The sequence below is a fragment of the Nyctereutes procyonoides genome, unplaced genomic scaffold (genome assembly GCF_905146905.1).
Source record: "Nyctereutes procyonoides isolate TBG_1078 unplaced genomic scaffold, NYPRO_anot_genome, whole genome shotgun sequence".
Classification (NCBI taxonomy): domain Eukaryota; kingdom Metazoa; phylum Chordata; class Mammalia; order Carnivora; family Canidae; genus Nyctereutes; species Nyctereutes procyonoides.
The window spans coordinates 24134215-24158225 of record NW_026575133.1 but is presented as its reverse complement, the minus strand read 5'-3'; the positions used below and the strand labels follow the sequence as shown (position 1 = coordinate 24158225).

Sequence of the window (24011 nt, the reverse complement as noted above, 5' to 3'; positions counted from 1 at the left end):
GATCTAGTCGATAGTATGATACTGAAATATTAGAAAAATACTCAAGTTGCTTTTAGGTATCAAGTGTTTTTATATTATTAGCTTGGGGATTTGCACGCTGAACACAGTGCTTGCATTCAAATAGTACTATAGGGCCTGTAGAAAGAGGAGGAGGACTGACGTTTAATCTGCCACATATATTCAGAGTGCAGTTTTCTTCTCTGGAGAACTTAAATGAAAAAGTCTGTTTTCTTACAAAGTATGTGCTTAACCAGCAAACCCCAGCATAACATGGAAGGATTTTCCCTCAGATTTTGAAGATCTTCTTTTCTCTTGTTGTCTTGTCTTCTTCTTCTTCTGGTAGAAACTAGGGAAAAGTATGTTATCCTTGTTAAGCATTTGTCTACAGTTTCAATGTGAATATATTCTCTCAATGGAAAAGCAGACACCATTGTAGCCATCACAGTTTGGCTGCTTCTCACACCTCTTTCCCATAGTTGCTCTTGATTTGTTTGGGGGTTGAAGACTTTTGACAATCTGATGAAAGGTTACAGACCCTTTCTGCAGCAAAACAAAACAAAAGGAAGGGAGCAGATAGGCAAAAATATCTAACATTTTGTGTATTAATTTTAGGATCATCGTGGGTTCCCAATAGGCTGTCAGAGTTCCATTGATTCCTGGTTAAGAATCCTTTCTCTTCTCTAACTGGTCATAGAACTGAACAGTAAAGAGGAAAGATGGGTGTGTGGTTTACTAACATCTCACTTGTTATATTGAGACAGCCGTGCTGTCCTCTTGCAGTTTTAGTGGTTATGAAGCAGTGACATCGTCAAAGGCAGAAGTCATTTTCCTTCAAATAACAATTTATTATTGGATTATGGCCAGGTTTCTGTTTAAGTCTGAGACTGATTTGCTAGGACCCTGAGAATCTCTAATCAGAAAAGGTCAAAAAAAAAAAAAAAAAAGGGTCAGTTTCAGTGGGTTAAAGAAAAAGACCAACCCTCTATAATTTATTGGGTGCCTCTCGATGCAAAGCACTGTTCTGGGTATATTGCTTTCACGAAAGGGATTCTGTTAACTTTGCAAAACAAAATAATTATAAAATGTTACTTTTTTAAATATGTAGATAATACTTTTTTTTTTTAAGATTTCATTTATTTATTGAGAGACCGAGAGAGAGAGAGGGGGGGGGGCAGAGGGGCAGAGACACAGGCAGAGGGAGAAGCAGGCTCCATGCAGGGAGCCCAATGTGGGACTCCATCCCAGGTCTCCAGGATCCCGCCCTGGGCTGAAGGCAGGCGCTAAACCACGGAGCCATCCAGCCTGCCCTGAAATGTGATTTTTTTTTTTTTTTTGCATGAAATCAAACATATCCTGAATTGTTATCCTTTACACAACTTCATTATATGCATTGATATTATAGAGTCATTTTGCATACTACAGTATGCAGCCTTTTTACTACAGTAGTTATAATGAGACCTAATATGAAGGCAAGCGATTATAATATACAACGTAGCTTATTAGACAGATGTTAGGGACTGCGCAGTATGTGAGTGTAAATGAGGATGAGCTTCCTTGGCTATGAATTTTTTTTTCTAGTTTTTGTATAGAATTATATATGCTAGTAATTATCAATTCCATAAAGCTTATTATGCAAAACTGTAGTCCTCTGAACATCCCGAATTCCTCTCAGTACAGTCACTCTCAAATTTTTTAACTGATTTTTAAATTTTTTCTTCTTTCTACCTTTGAGTGATATGCTTATGTCAAATTATCTTCTTTTGGGGTTTTTAAAAATTTTCTATGGGTTTCTCTCTTTAAAAGGTAAGGATTTAACTTAATTTTTTTCTCATTATCTCTGGATTACTGTCTTTGAAAAATAAGGATTTACTTTATTTCATTCCTGATGCCCTGTGACATTCAAACTCCTTTTTGTCCTCATTGCCAACTTTCCAGCTCAGAAGTATTGTAATTTTGGATGGGTGTAGTTGCTGTATTATGACCTATAAATATGCTGTACAGTTAAGGTGTGTACTATGAATGCTTTTTCTTTTCTTCACAAATTTTTGCTTTCCACGGAGTTGATAATTGTTTGCTTAGTATAGTTTGCTGTACTCATTACCAGGTGATTTTAGAAATCCTCCTACAGTTGTATAAATTTCCTCATGGTATATATAGATGTTTCTGGTGCTCTATCACTTCTGTCCTCTTGAATATTTCTGTGATGTCTTCTGACCTGCTGTGATCTGGACAGGTTGTCTCTCCAACTAATACATCACTGTCACCTCAGGATCTTCTTTTTTTTTTTAAAGGTTTTATTTTTTTATTTTTTTTTATTTTTAAGATTTATTTATATATGATAGACACAGAGAGAGAGAGAGCAGAGACACAGGCAAAGGGAGAAGCAGGCTCCATGCACCGGGAGCCCGACGTGGGACTCGATCCCGGGTCTCCAGGATCGCGCCCTGGGCCAAAGGCAGGCGCCAAACCACTGCGCCACCCAGGGATCCCCCTCAGGATCTTTTCTTACTGCCATCTTGGGGAGTCTCTTTGTTTTTTTTGTATTTTTTGTGGGTTATTTTTTTTTAAGATTTTTATTTATTTATTCATGAGAGACACACACAGAGAGGGGCAGAGACATAGGCAGAGAGAGAAGCAGGCTATGCAGAGGAAGCTTGATATGGGCCTTGATCCCAGGACCCTGGGATCACACCCTGAGCTGAAGGAAGATGCTCAACCACTGAACCACCCAAGCATCCCTTGGGGATTCTCTTTGGATCCCATGTCTCCTCTGACCTTTCTTGGATTATTTCCTCATTTTAGTGAAGCTCATCTTTTAATAGCTTTCTTGAGAAAAAGTATACAAGAAGTACTTTTCTTAGACTTTGAATTTTTTTTTAAGAGTGAGTGTGCAAGTGGGGGCAGAGGGAGAGGGAGAGAGAGGATCCCAAGCAGGCTTTGTGCTCAGCATGGACCCCAACTCTGGGCTCCATCTCACAACCCTGAGATTGTGACTCTGAGATGATGACTTGGGCCCAAACCAAGAGTCAGATGCTCGTCCCCCTGAACCACCCAGGTGTCCTTGTTTGAAAATGTTTTAATTCACCCCTCAAACTTTTAGTTTGGCTGGGCTATACATAGAAGTGTAGATTGGAAATAATTTTGCTTTAGAATTTCGAAGGCTTTGCTTCTAATTCTTGTTCCTTCGTCCAAAAAGTTTTTTTGAAGGATTGTTTGTCCTCAGGGTTCTGATATTTCACATCTGGTGGTGTGTCTGTCTACATTCATTGTGTACAGATTTAAGGGGTCCTTCTTACCTGGGCCTCCTTATCATATCCTTCACAGTTTTCTTTTATTATTTTGTTGATCTTCCCGTTTTCTTTTCTTTATTCTTTAATAATGTCTTCAGTTGAACTTTTTTTCTCTTCAGTTTTCCATTCCTTTTGCTGTATCTTTTGGGAGATTTCCTCAAGTTGAATTTCCAAGTCTTCTGTTTAATTTTTTATCCTATTATATTTTTACTCCTTTTATTTAATAGTGTTTTTTTATAAAGATTTTTATTTATGAGAGGCACAGAGGCAGAGACACAGGCAGAGGGAGAAGCAGGCTCTCTGTGGGGAGCCTGTTGCAGGACTCGATCCCAGGACCCTGGCATCACACCCTGAGCCAAAGGTAGACGTTCAACTACTGAACTACCCAAGTGTCCCTAAGTTTTTACTTCTGAGAAATTTTTGGTTTTGGACTCTTTTTCGATAACCTTTCATTATGTGGTTGTAATAGCTAAAGAGAAACAGGAGTGTGTTCTTCCTAGAATATTTGTATTTTTTTAGGCTGTCGTCTTGCTGTATATTCTCCAAGTTACCTTTTCCAGTATTTTTGGCACTTATCTTTGTAGAGGTTCTCCTTGAGTGTCCAGGAATTCTGATTTCCCATTGTGGAGTTCCTGAGGTCAGACTGGTCTTCAGGTCTGATCACATTCTGGTGAGAAAGTGCTGGTGTTTGCAGCTGGGTTGGGAAATGGGTTGGAGATCTCATGGTTCAGTACATAGATTTTAATTTAAGCTTCCTGTTTCTGGTACATTTCCATTGTTTTCCACTGTGCCTGCCTCCTTATGTAGGAGGCCCTATTTTTTACTCTTTCCTAAATGTGCAGCTTTCCCCTGGGCCATGTAGGGAGTCATCTGGGTAGAGTGGTGAAGGGCCTCAGACATCTGACTGCTTCGAAAACAGATTTCAAGAGATCTTTATATTTTTAGACTCACCTTCACTCATATCTCCTGAGGTATCAGGTATCAACCAATCCCTAAGACTTGTAGAGAGAGAATGTAGAGAAAATTGGTTATCTTGCTGACTTTTTCCACTGTTGGCTCAGGAGTCAACATTCTTTCGTCTGCTGTCAGTTACCACTTGTAATGTGCTGTCCAGCATCCAACATTTCCCCTATTCTATTTTTCTCAGGGATTTATGTCTTTTTCTTTTTTTGATTCCTTAATGTAGTTGTAGTGAGATTTGGAGTGGAACTAGAGGTGAAATCAAGCCCTGTCTTTAACTGGAAATCCCAGGCATGAGTTTTGCCTCACTGTACTAGATACTGTCCAGAATTCATTTTATTTCTTCTAGTTTAAGTTCACTTTTTAAATATTTATTTTGCTTTCCTAGGTGCCGACCTTTACAGTTTCAGCCATCAAAATCTCACAAGAAGGTTTTGAAAAAAATGTTGAAATTTCTGGCTAAAGGGGAAATTTCCAAAGGAAATTGTGAGGGTAAGATGAGTTGGGGGTCTAAAAGCTCTTTACTTTAAAATGATGTAGGTTTCCAAGGGTCTCACTTTTGGTTATTTCTTAAGTAGGGGAATGGGTCCTTAACTACAGTCAGGTTGTACTGTTACTCTGGTGGTGGGGATTGCTGTTAGTGCTTCTGTGACTGTCAGCACTAGCCAGAAAGTCCAGGATACAAGGAATGTCTGTCAGGAAAAGAAAGTCCAGCCTCAGAAGAAGATGGAGGACAGTTTTAAAGATGTGATGTCTTGAGTTTATTGGAACTTTAGTCTTCACAGTGCTTTGACAACTCTTACCTTACTTGATCCTCACAGTACCTCGTGAAGTAAATGGAAAATGGTATTATGTCTGAGAAACAGATGCTTCAGTGCACTTTACACAGGATTGCACAGTCACTGTGAAGGATGAGCTTGACTTCTAAATTATTTATGTCTACATCTTAATTCATAAGAGTGATGTAAAAGTGTCAGGGTAAACAGCTATAACAAAAAGACATCCAAATGCAATGACTAAAAAATGATAGAAGTCTGTTTCTTTCCTCATAGAACAGTCTAGCATGGGTACTCGATGTTAGCTTGCAACTCTGTTCCCCACCCCATCCCCATCCTTTCTGGGACTTCCTTCAACGTGTGATTTCCAAGGTCACTCTGGTTTTTACTAATCTAGCCAGTGGGGAGGGTAAAGAATGGAAGTTCAGGGTTACAAAATTCCGTTAAAAACAAGCAAGGCCTAATTGGACATATCAATTTGGTTATGTTCCATTGGTGGGGGCTTGCTTAAAACTTGCAGAGGGACTGGTGGTGCACATCCCTGCTTGAGCACTACAGTCTTAACTACAGGTCTATTACTTTGGAAGCCAGGAGAATGGATTTGATGCACACACATAGTCTCTCCCACATGGGGATAAAAGGGGACTCCCCCCACCCCCCATGTTTATCGTTTCTGTGTCAGATGGCCTGGCTGATGGACTTTGATTTCTTCTGATTTGTAGATGAGCCCATGGAGCCCACCATGGAGGACACCGTTGCAGGTGACTTTGGGTTGATAAATAAATTGGATATACGGTGTGACCTTAAAACACTCAGTGATGACGTCAAAGAGAGCTTTGAGAGTGAAGAGAAGAAGAAAGGAAGAAGCCCCAAAAAAGAAGAATCTAAGGAATTAATTCAGTCACAACATATAGAGGAGAAGTTGGGCTCTGGTGAACCATCCCATCCAGTTAAAGTGCACACAGCTCCTAAGCCAGGTAGGGCAAGTTTGCTTTGCAGCCATTTTAAAGTCCTGGTAAGTGATTTTCTTTGTGCTTGAGACTTTGTAGCCCCTGGGCTCCTATCAGCTAAAAACACGAATTATGTGAAATTGCAAAATAGATCCATATTTTTAGAATTTATTGTTACTTGAATTTAGATGGATAGATCATGTCTTTTAAAAACTGTTATGTTTAAAAATCCTGAAATAATAATAGTTTTGTTATCCCTAAATACAGGTATTTTAAAAGAGTTCCATTTCTTCTTACTACCTTAGGACCCTGGAACTTTGAGGATCAAATTTTTATCTGTGAAAAAATGTAATGCTAGACATTTTTATTTTTGGTGTGAAGTGAGGCAAAGTAAATCTTAGGTATTATGTTCAAAGTACAGACATTGTAAAGTTCTTTAGTTTATCATTAGATTTCTTTTTGTAATCATAATGAATTTTTAGTTTAAACATTTCCAGATTTTGATGTTTAGCTTCACCTTTATTAAGCTAAATTTTTTTCCCCTACATTTTCACTTATAAAAGAATTAGGTTTTAAAAAATGTATCAAACATTAGGGCACCTGGGTGACTCATTTGGTGGTTAAGTGTCTGATTTTTTTTTTTAAGATTTTATTTATTTATTTATTTTTAAATTTTTATTTATGATAGAGAGGGGGAGGGAGGGGGGCAGAGGAGAAGCAGGCTCCATGCACCGGGGGCCCGACGTGGGATTCGATTCCGGGTCTCCAGGATCGCGCCCTGGCCCAAAGGCAGACGCTAAACCGCTGCGCCACCCAGGGATCCCAAGATTTTATTTATTAATGAGAGACACAGACGAGAGAGAGAGGCAGAGACACAGGCAGAGGGAGAAGCAGGCTCCATGCAGGGAGCCCGACGCGAGACTCCATCCTGGGTCCCCAGGATCCCTCCCTGGGCTGAAGGCAGCACCGAACCGCTGAGTCACTGGGGCTGCCCCTGATTTTTAATTTTTTAATTAATTTTTAGATTTTATTTATTCATGAGAGAGACAGGCAGAGGCAGATGGAGAAGCAGGCTCCCTGTGGGGAACCTGATGTGGGACTGGATCCCAGGACCCCAGGATCATGCCCTGAGGTGAAGTAGACGCTCAACCACTGAGCTCCCCAGCTGTTCTTGTATGATTTTTTTTAAAAATTATTTCATAAAATGTCAGTTTGGATGGTTATGCTTCAGTTCTTGAATTTCTTATTTATACAAAATGATCCAAAGGAGACATTTTTATTACCATTTTAGTTTTTCTTATCAAAATCATGTTAACATACAGAAAATATTATTTGCATTTTGCTTGAATAGTTTTTTTTTTTTTTTTTTTTTTAAGCTCTTACTTATTCATTCATGACAGAGGCAGAGACACAGGCAGAGGGAGAAGCAGCTCCATGCAAAGAGCCGGATGTGTGGGACTCGATCCCGGGACTCCGGAATCACTCTGAGCCGAAGGCAGATGCTCAACTGCTGAGCCACGCAGGCGTCCCTTGAATAGTTTTTTTTAATGGTATTTTCATGGTACTTAAAGGGATGCCAACTGAGATTTCATTCTAATTAGTAAGACTAGTCCAATAAAATGTTCCATATGATTTAGATAATTTCTTTCAATGCTTACTCTCTTGGGTGATAAGGTCAGTTCTTTATTATTTTAATTGTTATAAGATTACTTACAGTTTGTTTTAAATTTTTTAATTTTGGAAATGTAGACAGTATCAGAATGAACTTCCACATACCTTGCTCTCATGTGACACTATTACTGACTTATGGGCAACTGTTGTTTCATCTGTACTCATCATCCACTTGCCCCCTCCAGTGCTGTATTGAAACAAATTCCAGACACTATATTGTTCCATATGTCAGAATGCATCTCTAAAAGATAATAACTTTGGGGATGCCTGTGTAGCTCGGTTAAGCATCCCACTCGTGATTTGGGGCCAGGTCATGATCACATTAGGTCATGAGATCAAGCCCTGCTTTGGGCTCCATGCTCAGCAAGAAGTCTGCTTAAGATTTTCTTCCTCTTCCTCTTTCCCCACTCACATCTGTGAGCTCATGCGCACACTCTCTAAAATAAATCTTAAAAAACAAAATAAAAATAAAAACTTTCAAATACATATTCACAATATCACTATTACACCAAAGTAAGATTCCTTATGTTACTGAATATTCCATGTTTAAGTTTCTAATATTTAAGTATTTGTTTGTATCAGGATCCAAACATAGATGCATATTGCAGTTGGTTGACAGAGAAAATCTCTGTAGGTCTGTAGGTTCTGTCCATCACTTCCACTTTTTATTTGCACTTTATTTGTTGAAGAAACTAGGTTGGCTGTTCTGGGTTATTTGATTACATCTGCAGTGCAGTTTAACATATTCCTGTACTGGCCTGTAAATTGATAGTTGGATCTAGAAATTCAAGATTAAATCAGATCAGATTCAAAATTGTTTTTTTTTTTTGTTTTTGTTTTTGGTGTTTTTGTTTTGCTTTTTCGGGGAGAGAGAAGTCTTTTTTTTTTTTTTTTTTTTTAAGATTTTTATTTATTCATGAGAGACAGAGAGGCAGAGACATAGGCAGAGGGAGAAGCAGGCTTCTTATAGGGAGCCCGATGTGGGACCCGATCCCCAGACGCGGGATCATGCCCTGAACTGAAGGCAGATGCTCAACCACTGAGCCACCCAGGTGTCTGAGAGAGAAGTCTTAATCAGATTTGAAAACTGTTTATTTGAAGGTAGGTAAGTTTACTTCATGGGTGGTGGAAATGTGCTTTAAGGAGACACATAATGTCTGGGTTACCTCTCTTTGTTAATGCTAATAGCCATGGATCAGAGCTCAGTGCTTAAATTCTTTGATCCATTAGATATTCTTTTTTTTAATTTTATTTTTTTAAAGATTTTATTTATTCATGAGAGAGCAGAGAGAGAGGCAGAGACATAAAGCAGAGAGTAGCAGGCTCTATGCAGGGAGCCCAATGTGGGACTCGATCCCAGGACTCCAGGGTCACACCCTGGACTGAAGGCAGACGCTTAACCGCTGAGCCACCCAGGTGTCCCTAAACATTTTATTTATTTATCCATGAGAGACACAGAGAGGCAGAGGCACAGGCAGAGGGAGAAGCAGGCCCCACACAGGGAGCCCGATGTGGGACTCGATCCCAGGACTCCAGGATCATGCCCTGAACCAAAGGCAGATGCTCAACCACTGAGCCACCCAGGTACTCCAATACTCTGGGTCTTGATTTTCTTTTCTATAAAATTGAACTTAGTCTTATAAAACTTTATATTGCTGACTTTCGTGTGATTTGTAAATACGGTTTTAGGATGTTAAAATAACATTTTTTGTTAATAACCTTAAAAGAATTACAAAAGTATGTTCATTGTTAGAGAATTTGGAGAAAAGAGAACATTGCAAGAAAAAGAGCAAGAAAAGTCCTTTCTCTACTTTCTAAACCTGTGTAAAATGACTGTTAGCAGAGTGGTATGTTTCTTTCCAGGCTTTTTTCTGAATATTTTCCATGTATCTATTTATACATAAGTGGAATTACTTTTTAACCTTATGTAATGACACATTTCTGAAAACTTCTAAGAATTTCAAATGACTATTTGATATTCTGCTGCTTAGTTGTTTTAAAAAGTATATAATAATTCTATTGGGCATTTAAATTATTTTGAAGTTTTCATTTGTGTTCATTATTTGCTTGTAGCCTTTAATGATCTTAGCATCAAGTCCTTGAAGATGCTTACTAGGTGAAAGGGCATGCACTAAAATTTGTGGTTTATTGAAGTTAAAATTTTTATATCTTAAAGGCCTTCAGTTTGATATTTGCTCTTTTAATTCAAACAAAACTCTTATTAACTGGAACTGAACAAATGAGTCCTTTTGGTTAGATAGACACAAATACTTAAAAGTAAGCGAGGGCATTTTTTCATCAAAAAACCTGCCAAAGTGTTTTCCGGGGTTAGTACTCATTTACTCCTAATCATGTATTTATGTCACCAGTGTTTTGAAAGAAATATCTCTCAAGAATGCGCTGAAAATTATCTGTGTCCTGAAGTAGAAGATATTTAGTTTTTTTTTTTTCAGCTTATAAAGGCAGAGAAGTGGATGAATATTAATTTTTTTTTTATTTTCAGAGTAGGAGCTGTGTGAAAAGTTTCTGTGACTATTTTCTTTGACAGTTTCTGCTTCTGAGGTAGAATTTTATGATTAACTTATAGCTCTACACCAGAATCTCCCAAAACCTCTATCTACAAAGCTGACTTAACTATTGAAACTCTTTGGACTTAATTGTATAGAACCTTTGAGATTTTTGAAGAAAAAAAATTGCTAGAGTGAAATGTGATTGGTCTAATATTTTGCAATTGTTTTTAGGCAAAGGGCAGATTTGAGTAAGCCTCCATGTCGGAAAGCAAAGGAAATCCGGAAAGAAAGGAAAAGGTTAAAACTCATGCATCAAAACCCAGCTGGAGAACTAGCAGGTTTCCAAGCTCAAGGTGAACCGCCATCTTTGTTCCAACCAAAGGCTAATAAATCCAACCAGCCCAAATCACTTGAAGATTTAATTTTTGAATCTTTACCAGAGAATGCATCACACAAGTTAGAGGTACTTTGGAGGGTGTTTTATTTTGTTGTTGTTGTTGGTACCTTGTTTATTTTCATTTGAGGTTATATAAATTGATGTTTTGCTGTTTAAATAATGGGAAATTAAAGTGAATTGGGATGAAGTATTTGTAGTTAGTAAGCTAACTGCTATTTGAGAAAAACTTTTTTTTTTTCTTTTTAAGATTTAAAATAAATACTTTTAGGTGGTTTGGCTACTAATTCCAGTTTTAGCATGTTACTTTTTAAGGGACTCTGGCTTCTTGTATCCCTTGATTGAAATTTAGTAGTTAAAGTGACAAAATATACTATTTAAAATTTCATTTTTGCCAGTTTTGGTTACATTGTGAAGTAGAACACATAATGCTAGGCAAATCACTATTTTATCCATTCCAATATTCTGATCTTGATTAAGGCAACAAATGATAAAAAAAAAACAAAAACATAAGTGAGCCAGCAATTAGCAATTAACTAAATAGTACTATGGTATAGTATTTTAATCCTCTCGATAATGATCTCAAAGATGTAGGCATAGTATGATTACTTTTAGAGTATTCTTATTATTTTTTATTTATATTCCAGATTAAGTCTACATTCTTGAGTATTTGGTATTTATACATTTTTTTCTGAAACATTAATGCTAATGATTTTATTCTCATATCTCATTAGTAACTGGTCATTGTTTGAATTTATAGGTTAATACTATCTAAGTGTCACTAATGACCTAATATTGAAAATTAACCTTAATGCAATCTAAACGTTGGGATCATATATATTACTAGACATAGACATAAGTCTTAACAACTTTGACTAGCTGCTCTGATTTTGTTTTTTTTTTTGTTTTTTTTTTTTTTTTGTTTTTGCTGCTCTGATTTTGGTATTGACTTTCTCTTTCTCAAATTGTAGAGAGAATTGAATACACTACTTTATGTAATGAAGAGTCCTTTGTCTTTTGATCATAACTAATCATGTGTTCAGGACACCAGGCCCATCTCCCATAGCAGTTCTACAGTGGGCAGCTTTTACTTTTTTAATGTAATGATCCCTCAGATGGGCAGAGATTTTTTTTTTTTTGTCCACTGTATGTCAGTTTTTTCAAAAGAATGACTTCTTATGGCACACGTGAATATTTTCCAGTTAGCGTTTTTATTATATTGCATTTGATTTTTTCTTTTACTCTTCTGTTTTACTAATACATTTTAGCTGGTTAGTATAAATAATTGATGTTAAAATAAATGTTCACCATTACTGTGTAATAAACTGTTGTTAATTCATCCTCATTTTACGTGTGAGGAAACTAGAGCACAAGGAGGTAAATTTCTTTGCTTGACCAAGATGGTGACATGAAAATTTGGGTAAAAGAAATCTAACTTTAGAGTCTTCATTCTTAACTTTGCCATGAAATAGGAATACTTTGTGAGGGTTGTCTCTCACACTTATAAAAAAAATTTGTAAGTTTAGAGTTAGCAGTGATTCATGAAGAGTGTCTAAAAATACATTCACATTTTTACTTTTTTCTGACTGATTTACTGAAGGTGAGTTGAATGTACCTAGAATTGTGTTTGTGTATTGAATGCCAGAAGTATTCTGCTGTTTTACAATAGAGTCCATCTTCCATAGTTCAGTCATAGGTCTTTGTCTTAAGAGTTCAGACAGGATTTTCTGCCTTTTTAATATGTCTGTAAGTTGGAGAAATAACTTAAAAATATATTACTATCTTGTTGATTTTTAATGTTAAAATATTATATGTCTGTGCTTTAATATGGAAACTTTTGATTTCTTTTTGGGTGGGAGTAACTATTATTGCATATTCTGTGGAATAAATTAATTAATGAACATTGTTTTTTAACTCCTTCTGAAGGTGAGGGTGGTGAGATCATCTCCACCAAGTTCTCAGTTCAAAGCCACATTTCAGGAGTCTTACCAGGTCTATAAACGTTACCAGATGGTTATTCACAAGGACCCACCTGATAAACCAACTGTGAGCCAGGTCAGCAGGCCAAGTGTAATTTTTCTGTGCACATGGAACTTTCCCCTCCATTTAATACCATTGTATTATAACTTGATTTATTTGTGGTACCTTGTATTTATATTCAATTGGCAGCATATCTGCAAAATGATAGGAGTGTGGAGTAAGAGGCATTCTGAAAGTGCAGATTTTCCCTAGCACACATTAATGCTAGTCACGTGTAATTTCAAAGTGGAAGTAACATGTAAAATGAATTTTCTTTATTTAAAGTTATTATGTCTAGATGTATTTCTCTAAAAAATAAGTAGAGCTCTAAGATAAAATGTTTATGAGGAAAAAACAAAAGAGCCTTTATATTTTTATGACAGGCATGCTTTGCACAACATGGTTAATATGCTTTATCTCCATTTAAAAGTCATGTGTAGACAGAGTTCATAAGAGCCAAATTATTAAAAAAAAAACAACAAATTATACTTTGTTGATGTACTACCTATACACAACTGAGTGGGACTAGAAAAGTAAGCTAGTAGAATTTTTAAAGATACTAGAATATTTTAATAGAAGTTCTCATATGCTTGTAATTTTATAAACCAGGTTACCCAAGAAAAATGTGGAAGGGGAAAAATCTTAAAACACTTCATACTAGTAGAGGGGACAGAAGTAGTGCCCCACTACCATGAGCAACAATGTTGATTCTGTGCAGAGAACCACAAGAGGGGGAAAGAGCAAAAAAACAAAAGAAAAACAAATTGTCCTGGCCCTTACGAGTTAAACATTTTCATATGTAGTAGTATAAAGTTAGCACTTTAGGCTCCGTGCCAGTCAGCACGTTCCAGGGTTTATTCATTTCTTGAAAAACTCCAGTGCTGAGCTTTGGAAGTGGATTTGCGGAGATCTTACTCTAGCCTCACCTTCAGAAGCACATCACCGGGGAGAGATGTTTCAATAGCATTTGCTTGTATTTTCCTTGCTCTGAAGGTGAGGTTAGTCCCTGTCTCCTTTGAGGACCCAGAGTTCAAGTCGTCCTTCAGCCAGTCATTTTCTTTATATGTCAAGTATCAAATGGCCATACACCAGGATCCACCCGATGAATGTGGGAAGACTGAGGTACCTTTTGTGAAACGTTTTTTCCTATCTTGATGAGGTTGTCTGTGAAGAAGCATAATATAGAACTTTCTTTCACTATTTTCTTGTTACATAGAGCTGATGATCCTTTTCAATATACATGACTAAACTTCTGTGAAAACTAGTCCTACATGTGAGCATTTAAGTCCCTCAGAGAAAAAGGATAGATTCTTATTCACGGTTCTAAGAACCTGGTGTAGCGTGTTTGTGTCCAGTCGTCAGGCTGAGTCAGCAGATATTACCGGTGCTGGTTTTGTGCCAGAGCAGACCATGTGCCATGTACAGAGGGAAGAGTTAATCAAATGGGAAAGATGGACCAGTGAACATATCTTAAGAAACCAGTGGAAAAGAATCAAATATGTTGAGATTATATAGACTGTCACTTCACAAGCATTTACTGAGGGCCTCTATTTTCCAGCTGGAGAGATCTAAATGAATGAGAGATTGCATATTTGTCACAAGGGGATATATTAAAAGAAAGATGCCAACAGATGCAGAAGAATTAAATTTTGGGTTTGTTTTAATGACACAGACTGTGTTAGCTTAAAAGAGATGATTAGTAAGACAGGAGTTAATGCTGTATGTTCCCTGAGGGGGGCTGACTTTCAGGTCAGAATCTTACTAGATCGGTGTGGTCTGCAGACCAACAGCATCCACCTGGAATGGGATCCCACTTCAACCGTGCTGAATCCAAATCTGCATTTGAAATTAGGTCTCTGGGCAATTTGCATGCCCATTCTGGTTTGGGAAGTGCTTCCTTAAGTTCCCTGTTGAAACATGTAGTTGTGGATGATGACAGTAAGGAGTCTGCCAGCTGTAAGAAGCAATCTTTGATATTCTCAGGGGGTCTTACTCCTTTTGAACATTATTCTTTCCTATTACCCTGGAAATTCTGGCTTTGTGCTTCCTGCTTACCAGGTATGAATGGTTGGGCCACAACACAAGGCCATGATCTGGTATGTTTACTGGGTAAAGATTCGTTTCTTGGAACTTTGCCTGCTTAAGCTTCAGGCGTCCAGTCCTGCAGACTAGTCCATTGCTAATGGTGTTCACAGCCTGATTGGGGCAACATACAGGCATTTCCAGTGCCATTTGGGTTAGCTATTGGAGTAGAGTAAGTAGGTGAAGCCAGCTTAGTATAGGACAGGAGGTTAAAGAGGTTTTTTCTGAAGGAGGTGACTTCTGAGCCAAGTCTTGAAGAATAAAGGTTTATCAGGCCAAAAGGGAGAAGGGCATTTTTGGCAACAGGACTGTGTATGTAAGAAATATAAAATGCTACCTATGGAATATTCTTGGTGAAGAAATAGAGCCTGAAATATATAAGCTTCTATTTTTTTTTTTTAAGATTTATTTATTTATTCATGAGAGACACAGACACAGGCAGAGGGAGAAGCAGGCTCCATGCAGGGAGCCCGACATGGGACTCGATCCTGGGACTCCAGAATCACACCCTGAGCTGAAGGCAGGCATTAAACCACTGAGCCACCCAGGGCTCCCCTTTATAAGCTTCTAGATAGAATAACCAGTTCACAGAAAATACGAGGGATAAAGGATTATTTAAAATGATACCTGGGCACTTTTGTAATCCAAATACATAATAAACAGTATTTTTTTCTTAAAAAGAGAAATGTCTAGATTCAAAGCTTAAAAGTTTAAAAACTATAACTACCGTAATCACACTCAGCAAACTTAACAGTAATTACATCATCTTATGCCCAGTATATGTTCGATTTTCTTTAGCTGTCTCAAAAATGTCTTTTTTTTTTTAAGATGTCTTTATTTTTATAGTTTGGATCAAGATTCACGTAGGATCTATGCATCACATTTTATTTTTTTTATTGATATTCTTCTGAACATCTTTTAATTTAAAATAAATTTCCCTCTTGTTTTTAATAGCATTTTTGAAAGACCTGGGTCGTTTATCTTAGAATCAATTTTGCTTTCTTCTATTGACACTTTCTGAAAATAGAAACAAATGTTTATACAGTATATGTGCTTGTGTGTGATCTTTGTGTGGTGTGTGTATATGTATCTGTGTATGTATGTTTTTACAGTACATATACATGCACATGATTCCCCTTCTTTATTATATGAACATAGCATACTTGGAGGTTACACAAAAATAGTATATGGAAATCTTCATTTTCTAGCTGCCAAGTATTAGCATGGTTTCTTTAGTCTGACCTTTAATGGTGGCCATTTGGTGATTTCTGGTCTTTTACCCTTTCATAAAGCATTGTAGGAGTACTCTTGTGCATAGAATTGTTTGTATTTTTGTCATTGTGTCTTTGTCAGAAGCTTCTGATTGTTGGGTCAGTTCCTCTCCACAGGGGGTTCCTCTTCATAGGGATTGTAGCCAGCAATCTGTGAGAATGCCTATTCCTCCAATGCCTTGGTCACTCAGATTTTTATAATTGTGAATTTTTGCCATATACATGCAAATGAAATTTGTGTGGTTTTAATTTTCATTTCCTTTATTATAAATGAAATTGAGCATGTTTTCTTATGTTTAAAATCCATTTGAGTTTTATCTTCTGTGAACCATGTGGTCATAGTTTTGCTTGTTTTTCTAGGAGTATTGATTTTTTTTTTTCATTCATTTCTTAGACACTGTTCATATAATAAGGACTTATGCCCTTGGTATAAAAGTTGCAGATTCTTTTTTAGTTTATCATTTATCTTTCTACTTCACTTTTGGTGTTTTGTAGTGCCATCAAATAATCAAGGGGCCAGAATTTGTAGACCTTAAGGTCTTGGACTTTTAACCTTAGTGGTAATAAAGAATTATTGAAGGATTTTAGATAGTGTAACTAGAGAATTCCATTTAGTTGTGTTAGAATTTGATAGGCAACAAAAAACTGAAGTTGAATTGATTTTAAGAAGGGATTTATTTGCATATGTAATGAAGAAGTTTTGGCTTCACCAGATCTCAGGAAAATACCATTAGTGTTTCTTGCTTGTGGTCTCTCACCTTGCTTTCTTTGTAAGGGTCGAATCTGAACCAGGCACATGGTGGCAGAGATAATGATGTCAGTTTAAGGTACGTTGTTCTCACAACAAGTGATCTCAGCAAAACATAACGTGCACTTCTTATTTCAGTAAGAAGTCCCAAGGAAGGCCCAACTTGAGATATATTTTTATCCCTGAACCAGCCACTGTAATGACTGGGGGATGGAGAACTCTGATCATGTCTGGATCACGTGTTCTACCCAAGAGCTTCAGTGGAGGAAGGTACTTATTTGAACCACATGTTTTAAAAAGAGTAGAGGAGTGGTTCCCACTAGAATGTTGGCCAGGTGGCAGGTGTGTGCGGGAGGTTTTACTAAAGAGTGGTGAGACTTGAGGCAGAGCCAGTGAGGTATGATGGACTTGAAGTCCACACTAATAGGAAGAGGACGGTGAGGGTACAGTAGACACTTCAGAGATAGAGTTGTTGAAGATTTGGTGTTTGACTTTGGAAGTTGGAAATGGAGGGGAGGGATGGGTCCAGATTGATATTTTTTTTTTTTTGGTTCTGGCTTACATGATTGGGTAGATTATGATGACCTTCTCTGAGATAAGAAACACAAGAGGACGAAGAATTTGTGCATTTTGGGACAGAAAATGAGTTCTATGTTGGCCAGGTTGTGTTTGAGAAGCCTGTGGGGCAACTAACCATGGGAAGATACTAATCAGAAACTAGGAGAGGCACCAGGGTGGTGCTCTGTATTTAGACTCAAAGCATGATTGAGGCTCCTCCCCCCCCCCCCCCAGCATGGGGCTTGAACTCAATTCTGAGATCAAGAGATAAGCTGAGCTTGAGTCAGATGCTTAACCAACTGAACCACCTAGGCACCCTGATTGAGGCTTTTTAAAAACGGTTTTGTAGGGACACCTGAGTGGCTCGGTTGGGTGTCTGCCTTTGGCGCAGGTCATGATCTTGGGGCCCTGGGATTGAGTCCCACATCGGGCTCCCTGCTCATTGGGGAGTCTGCTTCTCCCTCTGCCCCCCCCCCCCCCCAGCTGGTGCTCTCTTGCTCTCTCTCAAATAAATAATCTTAAAATCAAGGCTTTGTATTCGTCTGTGTGCTACATTACATTTTCTCAATTTTGTTATATATTATGGGAAGCTCTAATATGTAATATAAATGAAGCATATTATAGGGTAGTAATCCATATTATAAAAGCGGTATATATATTTTTTTAGAAAGGTGAACATGGCATTTAATTTAAATTTTTCTACAGTAAATTTTAATTTGAGCCATTCAGATTTGTATTTCCTTTTGTATGCAGTTAACTGTACATTTTTCATTTACATTCACTACCATCAGTAGTACTGAACTCTGGGTATGTGATTTAACCTTGTGTTTAAATAGAACTATGTAATGGATTTCTTTATTATAGCCAAATAGCTTTGCCTTAGTGATCTCCTTTATAGAGTCACATGCTAACAGCAAATTTATGCCGGTGAAAATGATTTTGACAGAACAGTATTTTGATTTCAAGTGAGTATGGCTTCGTAAATACTGTATTGGATTTGATAAATCCTTTGACATTGAGATCATCCATAGCATTTTATTTACCTGACATCTAACTGCATTCTTAGAGTTGTCAGAGACCTATAAAATGGTATATTTTTAAAAGCTTTTATTTATTTATTCATGAGAGACAGAGGAGAAGCAGGCTCCATGCAGGGAGCCCAATATGGGACTCGATCCTGGGACTCCGGGATCATGCCCTGAGCCAAAGGCAGACACTCAACCACTGAGCCACCCAGGCGTCCCTAAAATGGTATTTTTCTTATAAGCTGATTTGTTCATCATCTCTCTGAATATAGTTTCTAAGAAATAAAGTAATATCTTGCAGATCAAGACTCTGCACTATGCTTTTTTTTTTTAAATAACAGCCTTATTGAGATGTAATTCACCCATTGAAAGTATATGGTTCAGTGGTTTTTTTTGTACGTTCAGTTGTGCAGCCATCATCGCTAACACCAGAGCATTTCATCATCCCAAAAGAAGCCCCATACCCCATTCCCGTCAATAGTCACTCATTTTTTTCTTGAATGCCCTAGCTCTAAGCGTGACTATTTCATTTTCCATCTTTGGGTTTACCTAATATGAATATTTCATACAAATGGAATTATATGGTATGTGGTCTCTTGTTGACTGGCTTGTTTTACGCAGCATAATGTTTTCAAGGTTCATCTGTGATTCAGCATATACCAGTATTTCTTTTTATGGATGAATAATATGACATTGTACCACATTTTGTTTCTCCATTCATTGTGGACATTTGGGTGGTTTTCATTTTTTTGGCTTTTTTGAAAAATTCTGTGTACATTCATGTACAAGTGTTAGGTGGACATACTCATTTCTCTTTGGAATGTAGCTAGGAGTGGTTTTGAGTTACTATCTAGTGTAATTCCTTACACTGTTACAAAGTGTTACAGCTTTGTTCCCATCCACCTTCTTAACAATGATATCAAATATATTGTCATAGTTTCAACAGCACAATTATGCTCTTTTATATAATTGATTATAAGATCAATAAGGAAGAAAGGAGAGTATGCATTTATATGAAGTCTGAGAGGTCTCTGGTGTCACTCCCTAGGGCTCAGCCTTGAGCATTGCATTTACCCTGGGATGACCGTGATCTTCCCAGTTTTCTATTTTATCTTGATCCTGTATTAACATGTTTATTTCTGTTGGTATCAGACCTAGCTCTTAGGCTACGCTAATTGCTGGCTGATTGTTCTGTGCTTTTCAGCAGTGACCTGGGCATAAATTGCTCTGTAGTCTGGTTTAAATAAATTTGGGCCCCTTTGGGATCCCTGGGTGGCGCAGCGGCTTAGCGCCTGCCTTTGGCCCAGGGCGCGATCCTGGAGACCCAGGATCGAATCCCATGTCGGGCTCCCGGTGCATGGAGCCTGCTTCTCCCTCTGCCTATGTCTCTGCCTCTCTCATTCTGTGTGACTATCATAAATAAATAAAAATTAAAAAAAATTTGGGCCCCTTTGCAGGGACAGTTTTGAGGCTGTTCTTTACAGTTTGTTTGGACTCCAAGAGGGCTCTTCCTAGCTGTCTCTTCGTGTTTTTCTCTGATATATCAGCTGGGCCTGTGGCTTAGCTTATTTCTCTCATAAAACTACTGGTCTCTTCTTACTGATTTATCACCAAAATCTCAATTTTTAAGAATAACCTTAGGCTTGAACTTCCCATGCACTGTTGCAAATATAGTTACTTTCCCTGGGAATTGGTGAGGCGCACTCTATTCTTGTGGCCTGCCCCTTTGCCCCTCATGCTACTGCTCTGGAGTTAGGAGTAAGAATAGTCATTTCCCTTTGAGGGACACTCCTGCTTTATGAACAGGGCAGTGGTCAGGAGCAGCATCTCCTGGTCTTCTCCAGGTAAGATAGTTAAATTTTGGGCTAGTTAATAAGGACTTTCAGGCCTTTGAGCTGCCTTAGAGATGGTTCCGTGTAAGGAGAGGATCACTGCTGCAGACAAGGCCCTTTATCTGTTGTGTTTTCATCCTAGAAATTCTTACTTCACTTGGCAAAACCCTTGCCTCCAGATAGAAAGTAAGCACACTCTACCTATAGCCTTGGCTGTCTTGACAAACTGATCTGAACATAATACTTTGCTCTCCAGTCTTGAAGTGTGGTGTTTTATTTCAAAGGAACCCATTTCATGCATCCTCGAGTGCGGAAGTCATTTCCCCTGGTACATGCCTGTGATTTTCTGCATGATTGAATGGCCAGTGTCCCTGTGCTCAGGGGCAGGAGGAGAAGCCAAAACAGTTCTCCCAAGAGTTTAAGTGTTCTTCTGACTTGTGTTAGTGGCTCTGTGCAGTGGCTTACTATGGGGTAGCTTTGTTACTGTAATGGGTGAAACTAACTCGTGTTCAAGAAAATAACATTTTTTGCTTTTAGGGTTGTAAAGCATTTAAAGTAAATAAAAGTCCACATTGTAACTTGGAGATTTCAAGCAACCATATCAGTGCATAAAATCATTTTAACTCTGTTGATAGCCATAAAATAGTCATTTCAGCACCCAAGAAAGTAGATTATTTTTCAAAAATTTGATGAGAAGATAAATATATATAGACTGCTTTGATATATATAGCAAGTCAGTTCTTTTTAGTAACATCCTTAGAGAAGTAGCACATAATTCTAGATAGATTATAAAGGACTTGATGAATTACTCCAGCATGTTTGCTTCTATTCCTGTTTTCAGTCATTCAGATAGATAGCAGATCTTCAGAAAGTAATATAAATAAAATCAAACGAGTGTAATTTGTAACCTATTTTTTATATAATACAATATAAAACCATATAGGCAGATCTTTTTCAAAACACTAATTTCATGTCCTAGAAACATGGAATCTTAGCTGGAATTTTTTTGATATTATAGAAAATACTGTTACCTAATCTTAAGTGCCATTGGTTCCTTAAAATTAAAATTCTCAGCTTTTCTGAGCGCTTTGAAAAACAGACTGTGCTCATAGCTTCAGTGGTCTCTTCACATTTCTGAGGCATTGACTAAATTGTTTTTTAAATTTTATTATGGATTTTTTAAAAAGATTTTATTTATTCATGAGAGACAGAGAGAGGCAGAGACATAGGCAGACTCCCTGCAGGGAGCCTGGTGTGGGACTCATCCCAGGACCCCAGGCTCATGCCCTGAGCTGAAGGCAGACACTCAACCCCTGGGCCACCCAGGCGCCCCTATTATGGACTTTCAAGGATAAAGGAAAATTGAGGGGTGCCTGGGTGGCTTAGTCAGTTAAGCATCTGCCTTCAGCTCCCACGATCTCAGGATCCTGTAATTGAGCCCTACATCGTGCTCCTTGCTCAGCAAGGAGCCTGCTTCTTCCTCTCCCTCTGCCCCACACCCCTCCTCAGGTGCGTGTACTCTCTCTCTCAAATAAGTAAATTAAATCTTTTTTTTAAAAAGAAAATTGAAAGAATAGTATACTGACTACCTGTATACTCATCATCTAGATTCAACAGTAGTTATTTTTCCATGTTTGCCTCATCTTTTTTGAATGTGTAAATTGTTTTAACTTCTATTGTACACCATGACATTTTATTAAGTTCTTTAGCCTGCCTCTCTGGAAAATAAGATGTATGTATTCAAAACACAGTATCATTGTCATGCATAAGAAAATTACCAATGATTTACCAATGTCTTCTAATACCTAGTCCTGTATTTATTTATATTTTCCCATTTTTAAAAAATTAGTATATCCGACCTAGGTGTGTTTTGTTTTTCAGAGAGCACTTGCACCTGTGAGGGGGGGGAGGGGGAGAGAGAGAGAGAGAGAGAGAGAGAGAGAGGGAGGAGAGGAAGGAGTGCGCGAGCGTGCTCAAGCAAGCGCATCCCAAGCAGGCTTCATGCTCAGGATGGTGCCCTGAGATCATGACCTGAGCCAAAATTAAGAGTTGGTTGTTCAACTGACTGAGCCACCCAGGCACCTCAGATCTCTTTATTGTTGAGTGACGTTTTCACCTTGTAATTAGACCTTTCCATTGTAAAGCATGCAATACCCTGAAGTAATATGTAGGATGATGTTTTTGAGAAATTTTGAATAATCTCTTTCCCAACAGTGTATCAGCCAATTGTTTTGATGTTCTTTGCCTAAATCAGTTATGGGAAGATGAGAGAGGCTGCAGAATGGTGATTTATCAAATTGTATTGCATTTTTTTTACCTCGTTTATGACCGGAAATTGCATATTTACTGTAAAGAAGAACATTATCTTTCTATTCACTCCCACCCACCATCTTTATTCCTTTTGATATCACTGTGGACTTATGGATTTAAAAAACTTTTGCAATATTTTTATAATCCACTGCATAATTTTTTTTAATGCTTAAATAGTCCCAAATTTGGCCACTAGGTTCCCCTCATGCTAACTCCCATGACCTTATGCTATGACCCCATTAATCAAGAATTTCCTTCTTATTTTGGCGTGACAAGATGTTCTAGATTCGTGTTGTAGCTTTTCCTTCCAGATTTGGTATATGCCTTTTTTTCCAGGGAGTTCCAAATCCTTTTAGTGGAGAATCATATTTTTGTGCCTAAATCAGGGTGCTAGTTATGTTCATTACTATGGCATTACATGGCATTGATTTTTGAAAGCCCAGGCCATTTGTCTTATAAAATGTCCCACATTCTGTATTTGTCTGAATCTTTCTTCCTGGTCTAATTTAACTTCTTTGTGGTCCCAATTTCGTGTAGACTGAAAATTAAGTCTAAACCTTGATTGGATTCAGGTTAAAGAATCTTGCCATGTGTACTTCATTTGGTAACTTTGTGTATGTCATATTATGCCTGAAGATATGGAAGGGTGTGTTGTCTTGGTGTTGATGATGCTAATTCTGAACACCATGTTAAGCTATTGACCTCCAGATCTCTTCATTGTAAGGACAAGATACCCCTTTGTGATTAGCAAGTAATCTGTAGAGAGGTATTTCAGCACAGATGCCCTTTCTTCAGCAACCTTTGAGGTAATGGTGTTAGTGTCTGTTGATGATCTTTGGATCCATCATTTCACTGTTGGTTGTCGAATAGGGATTTGTTTAACTTTTCTTTTTCTCTTTTAATACATGTATTAATAGCCATTCTTCTTGTTTTAAAAGGCTGGAGGAGATTTTCTTAATCAACTGAGGATAACCTGTAGTTTTTCCTAAGAAGGCAAAGTAAATGCTGAATTCTTTCACCTTAATTACAATTTTAGAGAAAGGAGCTGGTGACAAATGAGTTTCCCTCCCTCCCCCCCTTTTTCTCCTACTACAAAACTTCTGGATATTTTTTTATTCAGTACTTTATAGTCACAGTCATCATTTTTTTTGTTGCTTGAACTCCAAAGTTTGATCAGTTCACATTCCATCAAGAAATCCTCTCTGTCCTTTGATAGGCTCCTTTTAATATTGAGAGCCTTCCTGTTTTCTAGAACAGAAAGATATGCCAGTCTTGTTTTATACATTTCCCAACCCAGTCTTGGAACCTGTCAGCCATTTTTCTAAGAAGCCTTGGTTCCTTTTAATGGAGATTAAATTTAGAGACCAAGAAGAATTCAGTAGTATGAGTTTATGTTGCTATTTCCAATTCAAATGTAACATGTGATATTATCGTGACTTTCCTAATTTTGTTTGTTTCTCTTTTTTTGTGTTTCTTGATTACATTAGCATATTTATGAACTTGGTTTGTATTATATATACATAAAGTAGATTCAACATTACAGTATCAATAACAGTACTGATAGCTGATAAATGCTGGTTATGATCCTTTTTTGATTTTTTTTTTTGTCCCTAGA

The 24011-nt window shown here is 37.6% G+C and overlaps 1 protein-coding gene across 3 annotated transcripts in view; it reads left to right on the top strand.

Moving 5' to 3' along the window:
* ATE1 (arginyltransferase 1) overlaps window positions 1–24011 on the top strand; it is a 163038-nt gene that overhangs the window by 6130 nt on the left and 132897 nt on the right. For 2 of the 3 annotated variants that reach the window (XM_055300196.1, XM_055300195.1), the window contains exons 4-7: window positions 4639–4742; window positions 5749–6009; window positions 10394–10620; window positions 13564–13692. In XM_055300196.1, the coding sequence (XP_055156171.1) occupies window positions 4639–4742; window positions 5749–6009; window positions 10394–10620; window positions 13564–13692 (721 nt within the window). Of the gene's footprint in view, window positions 1–4638; window positions 4743–5748; window positions 6010–10393; window positions 10621–12477; window positions 12607–13563; window positions 13693–24011 lie in introns of all 3 variants that reach the window. The other variant, XM_055300194.1, reaches the window with a different exon arrangement.